Source organism: Meleagris gallopavo, chromosome 10 (assembly GCF_905368555.1).
Source record: "Meleagris gallopavo chromosome 10, MGAL_WU_HG_1.1, whole genome shotgun sequence".
In the NCBI taxonomy this organism is placed as follows: Eukaryota; Metazoa; Chordata; class Aves; order Galliformes; family Phasianidae; genus Meleagris; species Meleagris gallopavo.
In genome coordinates, this window is record NC_139413.1 from 7,975,309 (window position 1) to 7,990,973 (window position 15,665).

Here is a 15,665-nt window from a genome sequence, read left to right on the forward strand (position 1 = left end):
TACAAGAACAACACGGCAGTGCAGCAGTAAAATAGACAAGGACGTAAGATTTTATTGTACAATTGATTTTGACAGGATTTCAAAAGCTGTATACAATACCAAAAAGATAATTACAAAAACAGGTTCAAGGGCAGCTTGACAATTATTTGTTTCATTTTAAAATCATTTAGCTGCCTGTTGCATACCTACTGTACAAATACATTAATTTACATTTCAGTAGCAGGCAATGCCAAGCGTATCCATCACCATCACGATTGCTTGGAGCGGATCCACAACTTCTTGCATGTTATCTTTTCTCAAAACCCAGTCCGGTTTAATTCTGCGGAAATAATAGTGGTTTATCATTACAACAGTATATTGTCACTGTAAAAACTGCAAACTAATTTTTAGGCACGCACCTTGAAACTGTCTTTATTCTTAGAGGAGTTACTGGAATAAAGGAAATTCCGCTAATTAAAGTGCTCGTCTTCTGTTTCGCAAGCGTTCTCTCTGCATCCATTTTGCACTTACGAGCTGTAAGCTTATAGAGGCTTTGAATGCACGTAACAACTCTTGGCATGCTTCGGATTTCCTGAGAAAAGGTGAGAACAATACATTGTTAATACTACAAACTTAAAACTAACTTAAACTTAGAAATCTGTTTTGTTCAATAAAAAAAGAACATTTTTAACGAAAACAAAACTTCTCCCCCACAGTACGGCAATGCTTTTTTAAAACCAGCACGCTGACTACTACTGTTATCAAAATATATACATGGAACACTACTTGAGACTTCAGAACATTCTAGAAGAGCAGTTCAGATGGTAATAATTTCTCATTTCAGGTAATTTTATTATGTCAGTGGTGCGTGTCTCTAACAGGCGGTACAGAGAGACAAATCGGTGTTTTTGTGCATCTTCATACCAAAACAGACTAACACCGTGGTTAGAAGTGACTGAACAACCAAAGTGCTCATATCTGATAGATAAACTTGAATAAATCCGATGAAGCCTATTTATAGCATGGAACCCAGACTGCTCTAGTTATTGGCCATTCCATCCATAAGTATGAACTAATACACTTTGTTGTTGTTGTTTTTTTTTTCAAAACCAGTCTGTTTCTGTTACGATAAAGTATGTCACGCGAAGGCATAAACAGTATTGCTATTTTTTACCGGCAATAAAGATTTTAACTTCGTCTGAAAAGCAATGGCAAGCTCTCGGAAGTAGGGGGAAAAAAGTAAATTAATTTCCTTTTTTTTTTTTTTTTTTAAACAACAACTAAACTTTATGTACTGCAAAGAAACCGATAGAAATTCATCAAAAAACTTTTTCAAGTAACAAACACAACATCATAATCTTGCAGATGTCGCGGGATCAAAAACTCGGTGTCACACTCGGAGTGGCAAAGTCAAACACCGCTGGCTAATGACTGCTTTTACCACCTTGAATTGCATTTTCCCACCGACAAAGTTTAGCTATAACAGGTAACAGGTATTAGGCAATTCTTGCCTACGAGAAGAAAAAAATCACCCACAAATACACATAACGCCAAAACATACAAGAAAAGCAAAAAGAAAGCATATATCAAACTACTAAAAAGAAGACGCCAGGTCTTACCAAAGCTCTCTTTGAGTCCTTTGAAAGGATGGCCAACAAACAACAAGTCTTCGTGAAAATACTTCCTCCTTTTTCCGAAATTTTGTCCCCAGCTTTCCCTCGGTACATTTGCAGTAGGTCTAGTAATGTATCTATACAATTATCTACTTCATATACTGCTTGAGTGGTCCTTTCATACTGTTATACCGGAAAGAAATAAGAGGTCTTATATAAACCGATCCTCAAATTAATTTCCCAACTAGACGAAAAAGCAAAATCCATATTCTTCCCTTGATTAAGTCTGTGGCTTGTCTGGCAGCTAAGGGACAAAAATCACTTTTGCACGTTACGCTACTCTAACAGGTCACAAAAAGCTATGCTTTTTGCTTCCCAGGCCCTTAAGTAAAAATCCCCAGAAATGGATTCTGCGTTTTATGTAATAACGACAATAAATTAGAGTGGGTATAGAATTATTTAGGAATAAGTTTAGCTGAAATATTCTATTTTGTCCTGAAATAAGAAAAAAAGAATTTGAACATAAATGCCTGTGGGATGGATATAAGATTGAAAACCTACGTTTGACAAGTTTATTTTTAATTTCCAAATCGAAACTACTCCAGGTTTAATCATTTATGAAAATAATCAGTTCTGTAATTTATCTATTCTACGATATGGATATGAAAAGGTAGTGTACCTTCAGCAACATATACTTTTTTCTTTAAAAATTACACAGTTCATGCAAATTGTACACAAATCCTATCCCGTTTCTACAAAATTTTACACATTTCCATAGCTTAGTGGAATGCTTGGGATACCCTGCAATGTAATCTCTTAAAAGTAAATTTCATTAGTTTCTGCCCATGAAAATGCTTTCTTTTACCAGATGTAATCGCTACGATTTAATTTTCTCAAGTAGCTAATTAAAACTCAGAAATTGTTTTGTTCTTCAAAATTATAAATTTTATTTTAAATTCATTCAGAAATTTTGCAGAAAAGTAAAAACTGCAATAAAGTAGGCTACTGCTTATAAACCTGCTAAAGAAAAAAAAAATTACCTTTGAAACGTTAAGTAGAACTTGAACTGAATATCTGATCACATCCATACATGGAACACTCCGGTTGCAGCTTCGAATCAGAACAAAAATAGTGAAGATCGCTCTGCTCTGGGCCATATTTTCACAACAGAGAGGGGAGAGCCTGGTAACAACCTCTATAACAAAGACAAATAAATTGCAAAAGACTCTGAAGCGCACGCCAATTCATTTTCAAAGTCACTCAAACTTGCAAAGAAGTAAGAACCACAATTTTGATTTAAGCAAGTACTTCCAAAAGAACAGTTGTAGTATTACAGACTAAAATTTAAGCACACGAAACAATCGAAACAGAACATTTACTGGCATTAAATACAGCTGACTTTAATGTAACACGTTACAAGGACCGCCTGTAAATCGGAGCGATCGCACAGGACTTCCTTTCTCGACAAAAGCCTTTTAATATTGCTCATAACACAGTTATCTAATTTTAGTCCTGAAAAACAAATCGTATCTATTTTATCCCATACAACTCACTCGCTTTTCCAAATCATACAGAAAGCATAAACGTCATTATGAACTTCTCCCAGCAGAATAATTCCTAACTGTCATCCTGGAAATCTATTGGTTACACCACAGGCTGTAGTGATAGGAAAAGAGAATAACAGTTTCAAACTAAAAGTAAATAGGTTTAGATTAGAGATAAGGAAGAAAATCTTTACTGTGAGGCAATGGAACAGGTTGACCAGAGATGTGGCTCGCCAGAAGTGTTCAAACTCAGATTAGATGGGACTGTGGGCCACATAATGTAGTGGAAGATGACCCCGACCCACGGCAGTGGGATTGAAACTTTAAAGTTCACTTCCAACCCAAACCATTCTATGATTCCGTAATGAAGTGAAATACTGACCCAGATGCTTTAATGCTGCAAGAATGTAAGAAATATGTTTGTATTTTAGAAGATATTCAATAGCAATTGAGGTTCTGTTGCACAATTTGTTTTCTTCTTTGCTCTTTCTGTTAGCCTTTTCCAAGCTGAGCCTTAAAGCTTTAGTTTTTGCTGTGTCATTATTCTTTCTCCAAGAATATCCTCTCCACAATGCCTACAGAAAAGGAATTTCACAAAGACAAAAAAAAAAATTGTAAGTAAGCAGAACAGATAATAGAACTTCTACTAGCGTTCCAAATCAATGTTACGTAAGTCTAATCAAGTATTTACTTTGGTTCTTCATTTTTAGATAACTGCCTAATAATCACATTCAGTGTTTAGTCTTCCAAACACTAGATCTGCAAGATGGAAGACCAAAGCATACCTGCATGTATGCAATATACCCTCCAAAAAACACTGCCTCGTAAGTTAGCTCAAACGGTACCTGCTTAATATTACTTCATGGTCTGCTTGTATTTAAGTATTTAATTGAATTGAAACTGATTTAGCCGGTAATTTAACTGACACATTCACAAACCAAAGTAAACTTTTCTGAGAAAACAACAACAACAAAAAAACATCATCCAAAAGAGATCGGTTTTCTTGAAAGAGGTGTTCACCTGAAATTTAATTATTCCAACTGCGATTTTTCTCTTACGCCTGCAGGCAAGGAATCTCCGTACGTGTCGCTGGATTACGGTTGCCGCGTCATTTCTGCGATTTAGCCAGCCTCGGATCATACGCTGACATTGAACGATTCTTTGCAAATCTCTTTGAAATCTTCTCCGTTGCATTTTTGCTCTGAACCATTTCTGTTTAGAATTAAAATAGCTTCATATTTAGTTAAGACCTCTCCCTAAACCCTCATTTCTCTTCCAAAACAAGCGCTGATAAAAAGTGAAAAACTATTTTAACATAACTTTTGACAGATACAGGCTCTAGAAATCCCTAACATTCACACCACATCTCAGCTGTGACTGGCCTAGTGGATGCAGAAATGTGTGACTGCAAAATGAAATCTGAACTAGCAGCAGTTAGGGAAGCATTCCATTTTCTCTCAGCTGGTTTTCAGAAAGAAGCACCACTCTACTTCCTATTTCCCAACTCTGTTTCTTCTCCTCTTTTTATACAGAAAAGAAATAGGGTACTGCATGCCAAATCTGACAAAATGACTCTTCTAAACATTCACTACTGCCTTACGGGGAAAATAAAACATCCTTGACTAAATAATAGCCATTTCAGGAATCAGGGTTCAGATTCCCCGTTTTTTTAATCCTGAACTCCTTCCATCAGTGGAAATAAGTAAATGACCGATTTGGAATCCCGAATGTAATTTTTACTACGTGCCCATGCTGCACTACAGACCTGATTTTTAACATCGCTTTTTAGAAAAGTTTTAAACTTGCTTATATCACAGACGTTGCAGCTTAGGCACGCTTAGTTGCCACTGACGAATCAGAAAAATCTGACCAAACAAAGCACTGCAGATGACACAAAACTGACTGGGAGTGGCTAATTCATCAGAGGGTCATGCTGTCGGTCAAATAAACCTGGACAGGCTGGGGATGTGGGTTGACAGGAACCTCACGAAGTGAGGAGAAGTGAAAAGTCTTGCACTAGGGGAGAAGCGACTCTAGGCACCAGTACGTGCTGGGAGCCACTCAAGTGGAAAGCAGTTTTGCAGAAGGGGACCTAGGAGTCCCTCAGGACACCCAGCTGAACATCATTCAGCAACGTGCCCTCGGAGAGGAAGCTTAGCGAGCTGGGACCGTTCAGCCTAAGAAAAGTGGAAAAGCTCAGGGGAGATCTTATCAGTGTCGGCATAAAGCTGAAGGTAGGGCGCAAAGTAGACCGAGCCAGGCTCTTTTCAGTGCTGCCCAGTGACAGGCAAGAGAAAATGAGCCCAAACTGGAACAAAAGATGGTCACTCTGAATATCATGAAACACTACCGTGCAGGTGACTACTCATTGGAACAGGCTGCCCAAAGAGGTTGTAGATCTCCCTCCTTGGAGATTATCAAAAGCCAACTAGACACGCTCCTCGATGGACCTACTAGGGAGAGTTGGACCAGCTGACCTCCAGAGGTCCCTTGTAATTTCAACCACGCTACGGTCCTGCAAATCCATCCCAAGGGCTATTTCTTTAAGTAGACGCACTTCATGAGCATTACAGGTGGTTGTGTCTGATCTTTCCTACTTCCACTACGCTAAGACAGCACTTAGATTATTTTAGCAAGACTGGGGGACAAAAGAAAACAAACTTTCCCATCCACCCTCACCTTTGAGCTGCTGAAGCCTCCATTCTCTGCTAACACCCACTCTATTATGCTTAGCTGAGTATAAGCAGCATTTTTTTTAAAAATGGTCATCTCTATATTAGCTTTATTATTACAAATTAAGGAACAACAGTGTCTCAGTGCTGCAGCTCAGCAGACTACATTACACAAAGCTATTCATCCGTAATTAGATAAATTAATTAGACTAACCTGTATTATAAGAACTGATGAAATGTGGTTTTCTGCTAGCTTATAGGCGAGGTGCATCCTATAAGCCCTTTGAATTTTAATCGCGGAAACATGATGATATGCAGCTGCTATAAAATAAAGTAGTCTCTTCTTTTGCTTCTGTTCCAAAAACTGTCGGAAGAAAACAGATCAAAGGATATCTTTAATTTTCATACTCAGAGACAGCTGATTTATGCAAAGAACATAGCACACAGCAGTGTATTCGATGCCCTCCGAAGTCAATACCTCAGAACTAAGTACGCCGCTACCTTTCCTCAGTCCCAGGTCTCTAATCCGAACAAAGGCACAGCAAAGCGATTGCCAGAACAGCTTCATTGTAGGCAACAATAAACTGACCCTTGAGCCACATAATTCTCAAAGCAATCAACAGGAATCAGAGTTTAATGATCAGAGCTCTTTTCTTGCCAGCCAAAATTAATGCTAAAATTGCTCCGGAGATACTTTACATCAAGCGTAGTTTTAAAGTGAAGTATACTAACCTTTTTTCTGACTAAATAACCCCGTATAAACGCTTGCAGTTTAATGACAGCTCTTCTGATTTTGTTGTATTTCATAAATTGAAGCCTGCCCTCTTGCCAAGCCCTCAGATGTTTTTGGATAGTCACAGCGGCAGCTTTTTGTCGATCAAGTTTCCTCCTCTCCTTAAAACATCTATATGTTGTTTGGATCAAACATGCAGCTTCGTGCTTCTAAAAAAGATTTTAAAGAGTTCACTGATAATTGAAGTGGGCTCACTCCTGTTGCAATCCATATATGTCTTAGTTTTATCTTACGATGGAAATTTTTTACTAGAAATGAAACTTAAGAGAAAACAAATAAAATAGGAAGTACAAGCAAACGAACATCGCACTACTTTACATAAAAATCCACTTTCACAATTTGGAAGGTCTTTTCCCTTGCCTAAATGGGGTCAAACTATTGTTATAACTTAATCCTTTGTAAGCAAGAAAGCCAATAGATCATTTATACATTTCATTTTTTTGACATAAATGGGCAATTCAATAACTGGAATTGCTCAAAAACATCAACCTATTGATGACAAAACTCACTCAAAAGCAATGCAAACTTAACACAGCCATGACATAGAGTGCAAGTGAAAGCATACCTTTCTTAAAAGTCTTCTAGCCCTGTACTGTCTGTATGCCGACTGAATCTTGACTACTGCATTCTTAGTTGCCAGAAACTGAAGCCGAACCATTCTTGCAGCAAGGGTTGCTCTCCATCTTCTTTGAATAGTAAGCGCACAGAACTTCATTTTCAAAAACCTGACAAGAAAATGCATTTTAGGTTTTTTTTCTAAATGTTGAGAACCTTTACATTTTTAAGTTTAAGTGGAACATGAAGCTTCTGGATACAGGAAGCGAGGCAATGAAAGAGACAGCTTACGTAAGACATTATATCCAAAGAACGTGCATATACAAGCTCTATTAAAAAATCCACCAGCTAAACAGCAGTCACTCAAATAATAAGAATGTCTTAGAAAACATAGAAACACTAAATAGAAGAGAAAAAAAAGTTTCCTCCATCAGGTTATATCTTTTTATTTTATGTCCAACGAACAATGGAAGCCAAAAACCTGTCAAGGCATCATGATGAAGAACACCAAGAACAATTCAGAGGACATAATTTTGCTGCTACTTAAAATAATCATAAGGACAATACGTGGTTCCGATCTCTACATCTCAGATAGGATACAGCAAAGTCAGGAAAGAATGACTAAAACAGTGTAGATAGAATGACAGAATTAGACAGTAAAACTGAGAAGAACTGAGTGCTTCAGATGAGAGAGAGGCCTAGAGCAGGTTTACAAAATCATTTAGATAGATATGCCGAAAGCAAAGCTGTTCTCAGCCTAATCCTGCAACGCAAAAACAACTGGTTTAGAATAGATAGGTTCTGTTTTCCCACAGCAGGCACTCCCAGAACTTGCTGCAAAATGAGGCTGTGGGGGCAGCAGTAGGTTTAAAAAGGCAAGTTGACACTCAGTAGATCAGAAGGATAATAAAGAGAATGAGCAAGGATATAAGCTTTAACATTCACAGTCCAGTGAACACTGATGCTGAGGGAGGATCTCAGTAACTGCTCAGGTTCACATACTCTCCTCAAACAGCATTTTTTTCTGTTTCTGACAGAACCCAGATCTGAATGGGATCAAACAACAGTCTGACCTAGTAGAGCATTTCTTGTCAAACCATTCCCGCAAAAAAAATGAACACTAGTTTAACTATTTCAACACGCATTATGAAGAAATAGCCTGTCCTATTATCTTATCCTGTTAACTTCATGCTGGATTTTTCATAGAATCATAGTATCACCAAGGTTGGAAAAAACCTTTAGAATCACCCAGTCTAACCGTCCACCTATCACCAACATCTCCCACTAAACCACGTCCCTCAGTACATCTAAATGTTTCTTGAACATTTCCAGGAGCAGTGACTCCACTGCCTCCCTGGGCAGCCCGTTCCAGCACCATTTTAATGATGAAAACAAATTAACAATAAAAAGGATAAATAAAAAAGATCAAGCCCTACTCCATTCAAATCCCTACTTCATAACATTTAAGATTACGCAGTAGCTTCTAGTCCAGAAAAATATTCAAACATAAGAAAAATCCTTTGCAAAAGAATAATTCCACGGACATCAACACGATTACACTCAAGCATATTATATACACACTTGAGGGACTAAGTCTGAGAATCTATAGGTGTTCGCCGGAGTGCAAAGCAGTAGTAATAAGTAACAAAGTAAAAAAATAACAAAAGTATTTAGAAGTAGAGAAAACTATGTCAAATTGAGCATTACCAGGTCCTCTGCCGTTTTGTTCTGAAGTGACTCTTAATAATGCGCACAGCTTCTACCATAGATGCATACTCCTTCCGTGCTTTGCAGCCTCGAAACCAGGCTTGAATTACTCGTGCTGCTCTCACTTTGTTAGCCAACCGCCTGGCTTTAAATCCTCTATATGAGGCCTATTAAATATAAAAAACAAAAACAAAAATGTCACCTCTATTTCTTTCATATCGGAGCAAACCAATTTAAACCAAGATTCCAAACTGTACAATATTATAAGTATCTATGAGTTCCTCATATCTGGAAGTTGTTTTCTATGAAATAGAAAAAGCAGCTAGAGAAATACTACAAATGCCACTCACACCTGTAAAAATAATTACATCATAAAAAAATAAGTACAAGAAATATGAAGGAAAAAAAAAAACAAAACCAACTCCTCCTCCTCCAAAAACCAAAATACCTTCCCGAATTACCTGAATTTTGATAGCAGCTCTTTTCTTTTGGTTGAATCTTTGTTGTTCAACATTTCGCATCCGATACGCTCTGTAGTGTTGCTGTATTACTAAAGCAGCAAACTTGCACTGAAGGTATCGTTGTCTCTGAGGAAATCCACGAAAAAGTGCCTCGAAAGACAAAGACAAATTTCTTACTATTTCCACACTTGCACGGTATTGACAGGGAACACGACTGCATATTTTTAAGTATTGCTATAGTCACCAACCTGTTTTTAAAATTAACAATATAATTAATTTTAAAAGAGCTTCGATTCCCCAGTTAATTGCTATTTCTACTTTTTAAGCAAAAAAATCACCTCGTTTAGGACATACAAAGATAAAGATAATTACTAAGAATCCGCCACTTGCACCCTCTCCTCCAAAAGGGAGGCAAGGAAGGCACAGCTGTTTTCTTGTACGTAAACAGCAGTGGGGAATTACGAGAGATTATTTCCTTTTCCTTTCTAAATTGAAACTCCTTTCATTTCAGTAATACCCTAAAGAAAGATTCCTTTCATTTTTCCTTAGGGTAAAATAACTAAGAACACCACGAGAAGTCATGGAAAGCTTTTCTCAGAAGGAAAGACAATGTTCTCAGTATACATGCAAATTGTAATCAATGTAAATAACAGGAAGAAATTTTCCCTCCTTTACCCTCAAAAACAAAACAAACAAAAAAAAACACGTCAGAGACGGAGAGCAATTCTAACTCTCGATTACTTCTTGCCAACCCTGCTGATATTTTATCCAGTAAAGAGGGAAGGAAAAAGTGTCAAAACTTCACCTTCCTAGAGCACGTCTGAGACATCACAGACAACAGTTTCACACCCAGTGTACCAGCTGAGGCATACAATAAGAATGAAATATGCCTCCTCATATTCCTATTGAAAATATTTTATCTAGGCAACAAAATTAGTCTGGAGCTATTTAACAGGTCTAAACAAAAAAAGCAAACACCCACAATCTTAATGTGGAGTATTTAGGAAGGCACGAGTAAATCAAAGTCTTACAGAACTCAGCAGTCATACCCCTCCTGCCTTTACTTCACCTTATATCCAGTACTCGAGCTCACTTATTTCAACACATCTAAACAGCCTTCATTTGCATTCCAAAGAAAATATTCATTACGCTATTAATATTTAAGCAGGTGAAAGCCAGTTAGGACAAAAATGTTCTCAAAAGAACAATGGGAACACACACAAATATCAGAGATCAAATTTTAAACAGTAAAATTTTAAGGGAAACGTAAGAAAAAAAGGAATATGACTTTTAAGACGAATGCCTCAGCAAGGAAAGACAAAACGGAGTCAGATTCATTTTTGTGCCCCGTTGTGGTTACCTTTACACACTTAATATACTGCAGAACACGATTCTGTTGTAAGATATATGGTTTTAAACCATCGTTTGAAATCGTGGCAGTTCTCCAAAACAAATGAGTAAACAGAGAAGAACAAACGATATCATACATATATAAGTACCTGAATTTTTATTGCGCTTTCTTTAATTTTCTGGAACCTCTTCTTTACAATGAATCTTCTGACTACAGCCTGCACAAGGATAATTTTTTTCTGGGTTTGCAAGTAGGTCATTCTTTGGTGTTTTACAATCAAGTGGGATCGGTACCATCGCTGTAAGACAACAGCTGCTTTTTTATAGCTCGCATACTGTGATTTAGCTTTGTGCATTAAGTAACAGGCTTGTAATGTAATAGCTGCTCTTTTAAGTTGAATAAATTTTCTACGTTGCACAGCCATTTGAAGAAAAGACTGGATCTTCCTTGTGGCACGTATCTGTCTCGTTAGTTTTCTTGCTTTCATGCCACGGTAGGCAGACTGAATAATTATTATCGCTTGCCTTTGAAGAGAATACTCTGCTTTCTGTAAACGAGCACTGTGACACGCTCTATACCACCTCTGAATAGCAACTATTGAATTCTGAACGGATTTATAGCGGGCCCTTGCTCTCTGGCATCGAAACGCTGACTGGATCGTTATTGCTGCTGCTTTTTTCACAAGAAAACGCTTCCTTTCCACACGCATTCGTAAGAATGATTGGATGCATAGCGCAGCAGCATTGGTTTTACGCAACTGCCTTGCCTTTTTAGCACGAAAAGAAGACTGAAGGCAAATGATGGCCTTCCTTATTTTTGCATAGTTTTCCATGTCAGCTTTTTTTGCTATTTTGGCTCTGAACCTTTGCTGTATAACTCTGACGGCCCAGCACAACTGCTTATAATATTTATGCTGTATGTACATCCGATAACTAGACTGTATTATAATTGCTGAAGCACGCATCATTTTCAACTGCTGTCGTTCCTTCATGCCTCTGTAAGATGCCTGAATAAGAAGAGCAGATTTCTTAATCGTCAGATATTTCTTTTGCTGATTTTTTGCTTTAACGTAGGAACGGTAGTAGTTCTGTATAACAACAGCTGCAGTTCTCATCTTTTGATAAGCGCTTCTATTTCTGTGCATTTTATAGGCTGATTGTATTGTACGAGCAGCTAAATGCATGTGCTCAATGCTCTTGCGCACTCTGATTCCTCTGTACACAGCCTGTAGACGAATAGTTGCTCTGCGAAGATAAAGATACTCCTGAGTATGCTGCCTAGACAGAATCAAAGCTCTGTATCTTCTCTGAAAGACAAGAGCAGCTGCTTTAAGAGAGAGATATCTTTGATGTTCTCGAAAGGCTTTGTAATTTTTCTGAACCACAGTAGCGGCACGGTGCATTTCTTGATGTTGTTTTTTCAAGCGCATGTCCCGAAAAGCCCTCTGAATACAAATTGCTGCTTTCTTAAATGAAAAGTAACGCTGTACTGCAATATTCCTTAGGCTATTCGCTCTGAATTTCCTCTGTATTAGCTGGGTTGCCCACTGAACTCGTCTGTAGCGGTGGTACTGCCTGTACATTCGGTAGTTTCTCTGTATTATAAGCGCTGCCTCGTGCCTTTTCTTCAAGAAGCATCTTGTTTTCATTCCTCTGTAGGCAGCCTGAATAACTAAAACAGATTTGTATGTTTTTAAGTACATTTTTCTGACACGCTTCCCTTCCCTGTAAGCACGATAACGTTGCTGTATGATTACTGAAGCAAGTCTGAGAACTTGGTAAGAAATGTAAATTTTTCGCATTCTTAGCGTTGCTTGGATGACCGTAGCAGCTTGATGCATCTGCCTCATTTTTTGCCTTGCCAAAAAGCCTCTATAGGCTGACTGGATGATAACGGCAGCGTTTAACAACGAGAGATATTGTTGACGTTGAATTTTTGCTAGTTTTGTTGCTCGGTATTTTCTCTGAATTACAACAGCGGCTGTTCTAAGGGAAATAAAACGTTTCCTTTGGAGAAAAGTTCTGAATCTTCTTTGAATAAGCTCAGCAGAATGATTCATAGTTCTTAAAAGTCTTCTTGCTTTCATGCCACGAAATGCAGCCTGGAGACAAAGCGTAGCACTTCTCACAGTCATGTAGTTGTGAACTTGCCTATTTCGCTCCTTACAAGCACGATACCACTGCTGAATCCGTCTGGTTGCCAGCAACAAGTTTCTGAAATCCCTCTGTTGTTTGTGCACTCGATAATAAGACTGTATCAGTGCTGCTGACTGATGCATCATTTTTAAGTCTTGCCGGACTTTCATGCCTCTAAAGGCAGCCTGAAGGACAATGGAAGACTTCTTGAGCTCCAAGTACTTCTTACGTTGCACTCTGCCTAAGCAAAATGCTCTATACTGTCTTTGAATTATAATTGCTGCCATTCTAATTGCCTGGTATCTAATATTTATGCGATGCATCTTAAACATGGCTTGAATACGAATAGCTGCTCGATGCATAGAATGAATTTGTCGTCTGACTTTTACGCCTCTGTAAATTGCTTGCATTTTGATTGCAGCTGCTTTTAAAGATAAGTACTTTTGCCTTTGCCATTTAGTGTGAATAACGGCACGATAGCGCCTCTGAATTACTACTGCTGCAGATCTAAGTCCTACATAGTCCTTTTTTACCAGGTACGATTTGAAGGCTGCTTGTATTGTCGTCGCAGCTTTGCTTAATTCCCTCAGTTGTTTCCTCACAGTCATTCCACGGTACGCAGACTGCAAGACTAGCACAGCCGCCTTTGTCTTTAGATAACGTGCACGCTGGTTTTTTTTCATACAGTAAGCTCTAAAGTATCTCTGAATCACCAGAGTGGATCGCCTCAGTTTTTTAAACTTTAATTGATTGACGTGCATTCTGTAGTAGGACTGAATAATTGTTGCAAGATTGTGCATCTTTTGAATCTTTTTTCTCGCTGCTTTTCCCCTCCATATCGCCTGAAGACGTACTACACAGTTCCGCAGCTCAACGTACTCCTGCCGTTGTTTTCGACTTATGACGATGGCTCTGTAACGCCTTTGGATATTGAGCACAGCATGGTTCATAAGTCTGAACGTTTTCAGAGCCATGAATTTTCTGAAGGCAGACTGTATTGCAGTTGCAGCAGCACACTGTCTTCGAATTTGCTTTCGAACCTGGTAACCGCGAAACGCTGCTTGTAAAGTAAGCACAGCTGCTCTTGTCTTTAGGAAGGTCAGTCTTTGCCGGTTACTAGTCTTGCAAGTTCTGTACCATCTCTGAATCACAACAGAAGCTTGAATCATTGCCTGATATTTTTTTCTTGTAGCATGAGCTCTAAAAGCCGCCTGAATTTTGACAGCAGATCTGTGTTCAAGCTTAAGCTTTTTGCGTGCCTTATAACCCCTGTAGCCTGCCTGTATGCACACTGCTGCTTTTTTAGCTTGCAGGAACTCCTGCCTCTGACAGAGTTGCTTGTGGTATGCACGATAGTGTTTTTGAATGACAACAGCAGCACTGTACATCAGTAAATAACGTGCCCTGGTCCTCCTCATTCTGTACTGTGCCTGGAGAAATACAGCAGTCTCCCTCCACCTTTTTATTTGCTTCCTGACAAGACAGCCTCGAACTGCAGCTTGAATTCTTATGCAGGCTCCCTTCAATTTCCTATAATCTTCTTTAAGTTGAAGAGCATATCTACGAGACCGATACCTTCGCTGGACATAAAGCGTTGCTTCCCTTAAGGCACGGTAATACCTACGAGCTTGTCTCATCTTTACACAAGCTTGAATTTTCACTGTAGCATTTCTCAAGTCTTCAAATCTCTTTCGGATGACATAAGCACGGAAACTTGACTGAATTTTTATCACAGATCTCAATATGTGAGCTTCTTTCCTGGCTTTCCTTCCTCTGTAGGCAGACTGAAGAACAATGGCAGCCAGACGCATCCTCTGGAAAGATAAGGCTGCTTTTTTAGAAGTGACATGTGCCCTAAACCAAGCTTGAATTACAGAAGCAGCATTTTTCATCTCTTTGTATCTTTTTACCTGTTGGTGTTTTCTCACATGCGATTGCAATAAAGTAACAGATTTTTTTATTAGTAGAAATCTTTGTCTTGCTTGTCTCATTCTCCACAGTGATTGAACAACACAAGCTGCTTTTGTTTGCCTGTATAGTATACGCGCTTTCTTGCCTCTAAAAGCAGCTTGGAGAACTACTACGGCTGCTCGCTTTTGCAAATAGATCTCTCTCTCATTTTTTCCTAATTTATAAGCTCTGTAATGCTGCTGAATCATCACTATTTGTGCCCTGTATTCCTGGTAAATACGTCTAGCTATCTGACACCTGTACCAAGCCTGAATCTTGATAATGCTTTGCTTAATACGTAGATACCGTTTCATATCTCTGTGCATCCTATACCAAGACTGAACGAGTAGGGCAGCTCTCTTTCTTTTAGTCAGTTTTGAAGATTGCCATTTTCTGAAATACCTCTGGAGCACTACAGCAGCTCTAATTTTCTCTTGAATTTTGTGTTTTCTCCATTTTCTGAAAGCAGATTGTATAGTAAGTGCTGAAGACCTTAAGATTTCGTATCTTTTCCGATGTTCCTTTGCCAGGTTAGATGCTCGCAGACGATTCTGAATTGTAACAGTAGCCCAAAGAATTCGTTTATATGCAGCAACGGCTAACAACATCCTTATCCTTGCTTGTACAAAGATGACATAGTATCTCAGCTGTAAATAACTTTTCCTTGCGGAGTATCTCCTCCAATAAGCCTATGAGGAAAAATAGAAAATTTAGCACATTCTTAGAATATCAGTATAGTAAATTAGTTTGACTTAAGTCTAAATTTGATGACTCTTGACCTCAGATGTTTTAAAGTTTCTGTATTCCTACTTAACCCACAGAGCACTGGAGCAAGCTGCCCAGAGATATTGTGGAGTTTCCCTCTATGGAGATATTCAAAATCCACCTGGATGCTTTCCTGTGCA

The 15,665-nt window shown here is 38.5% G+C and overlaps 1 protein-coding gene across 1 annotated transcript in view; it reads right to left on the minus strand.

Moving 5' to 3' along the window:
• Positions 1-27: 27 nt before the first annotated feature.
• ASPM (assembly factor for spindle microtubules) overlaps positions 28-15,665 on the minus strand; it is a 31,364-nt gene continuing 15,726 nt past the window's right edge. The window contains exons 18-29 of the mRNA XM_085231517.1: positions 10,824-15,449; positions 9,325-9,474; positions 8,864-9,030; positions 7,167-7,326; positions 6,541-6,750; positions 6,023-6,172; positions 4,157-4,348; positions 3,519-3,711; positions 2,633-2,787; positions 1,599-1,775; positions 399-571; positions 28-319 (exon numbers count right to left, since the gene is read on the minus strand). Of these exons, the coding sequence (XP_085087643.1) occupies positions 214-319; positions 399-571; positions 1,599-1,775; positions 2,633-2,787; positions 3,519-3,711; positions 4,157-4,348; positions 6,023-6,172; positions 6,541-6,750; positions 7,167-7,326; positions 8,864-9,030; positions 9,325-9,474; positions 10,824-15,449 (6,459 nt within the window). The 3' untranslated portion in view covers positions 28-213. The remainder of the gene's footprint in view (positions 320-398; positions 572-1,598; positions 1,776-2,632; positions 2,788-3,518; positions 3,712-4,156; positions 4,349-6,022; positions 6,173-6,540; positions 6,751-7,166; positions 7,327-8,863; positions 9,031-9,324; positions 9,475-10,823; positions 15,450-15,665) is intronic.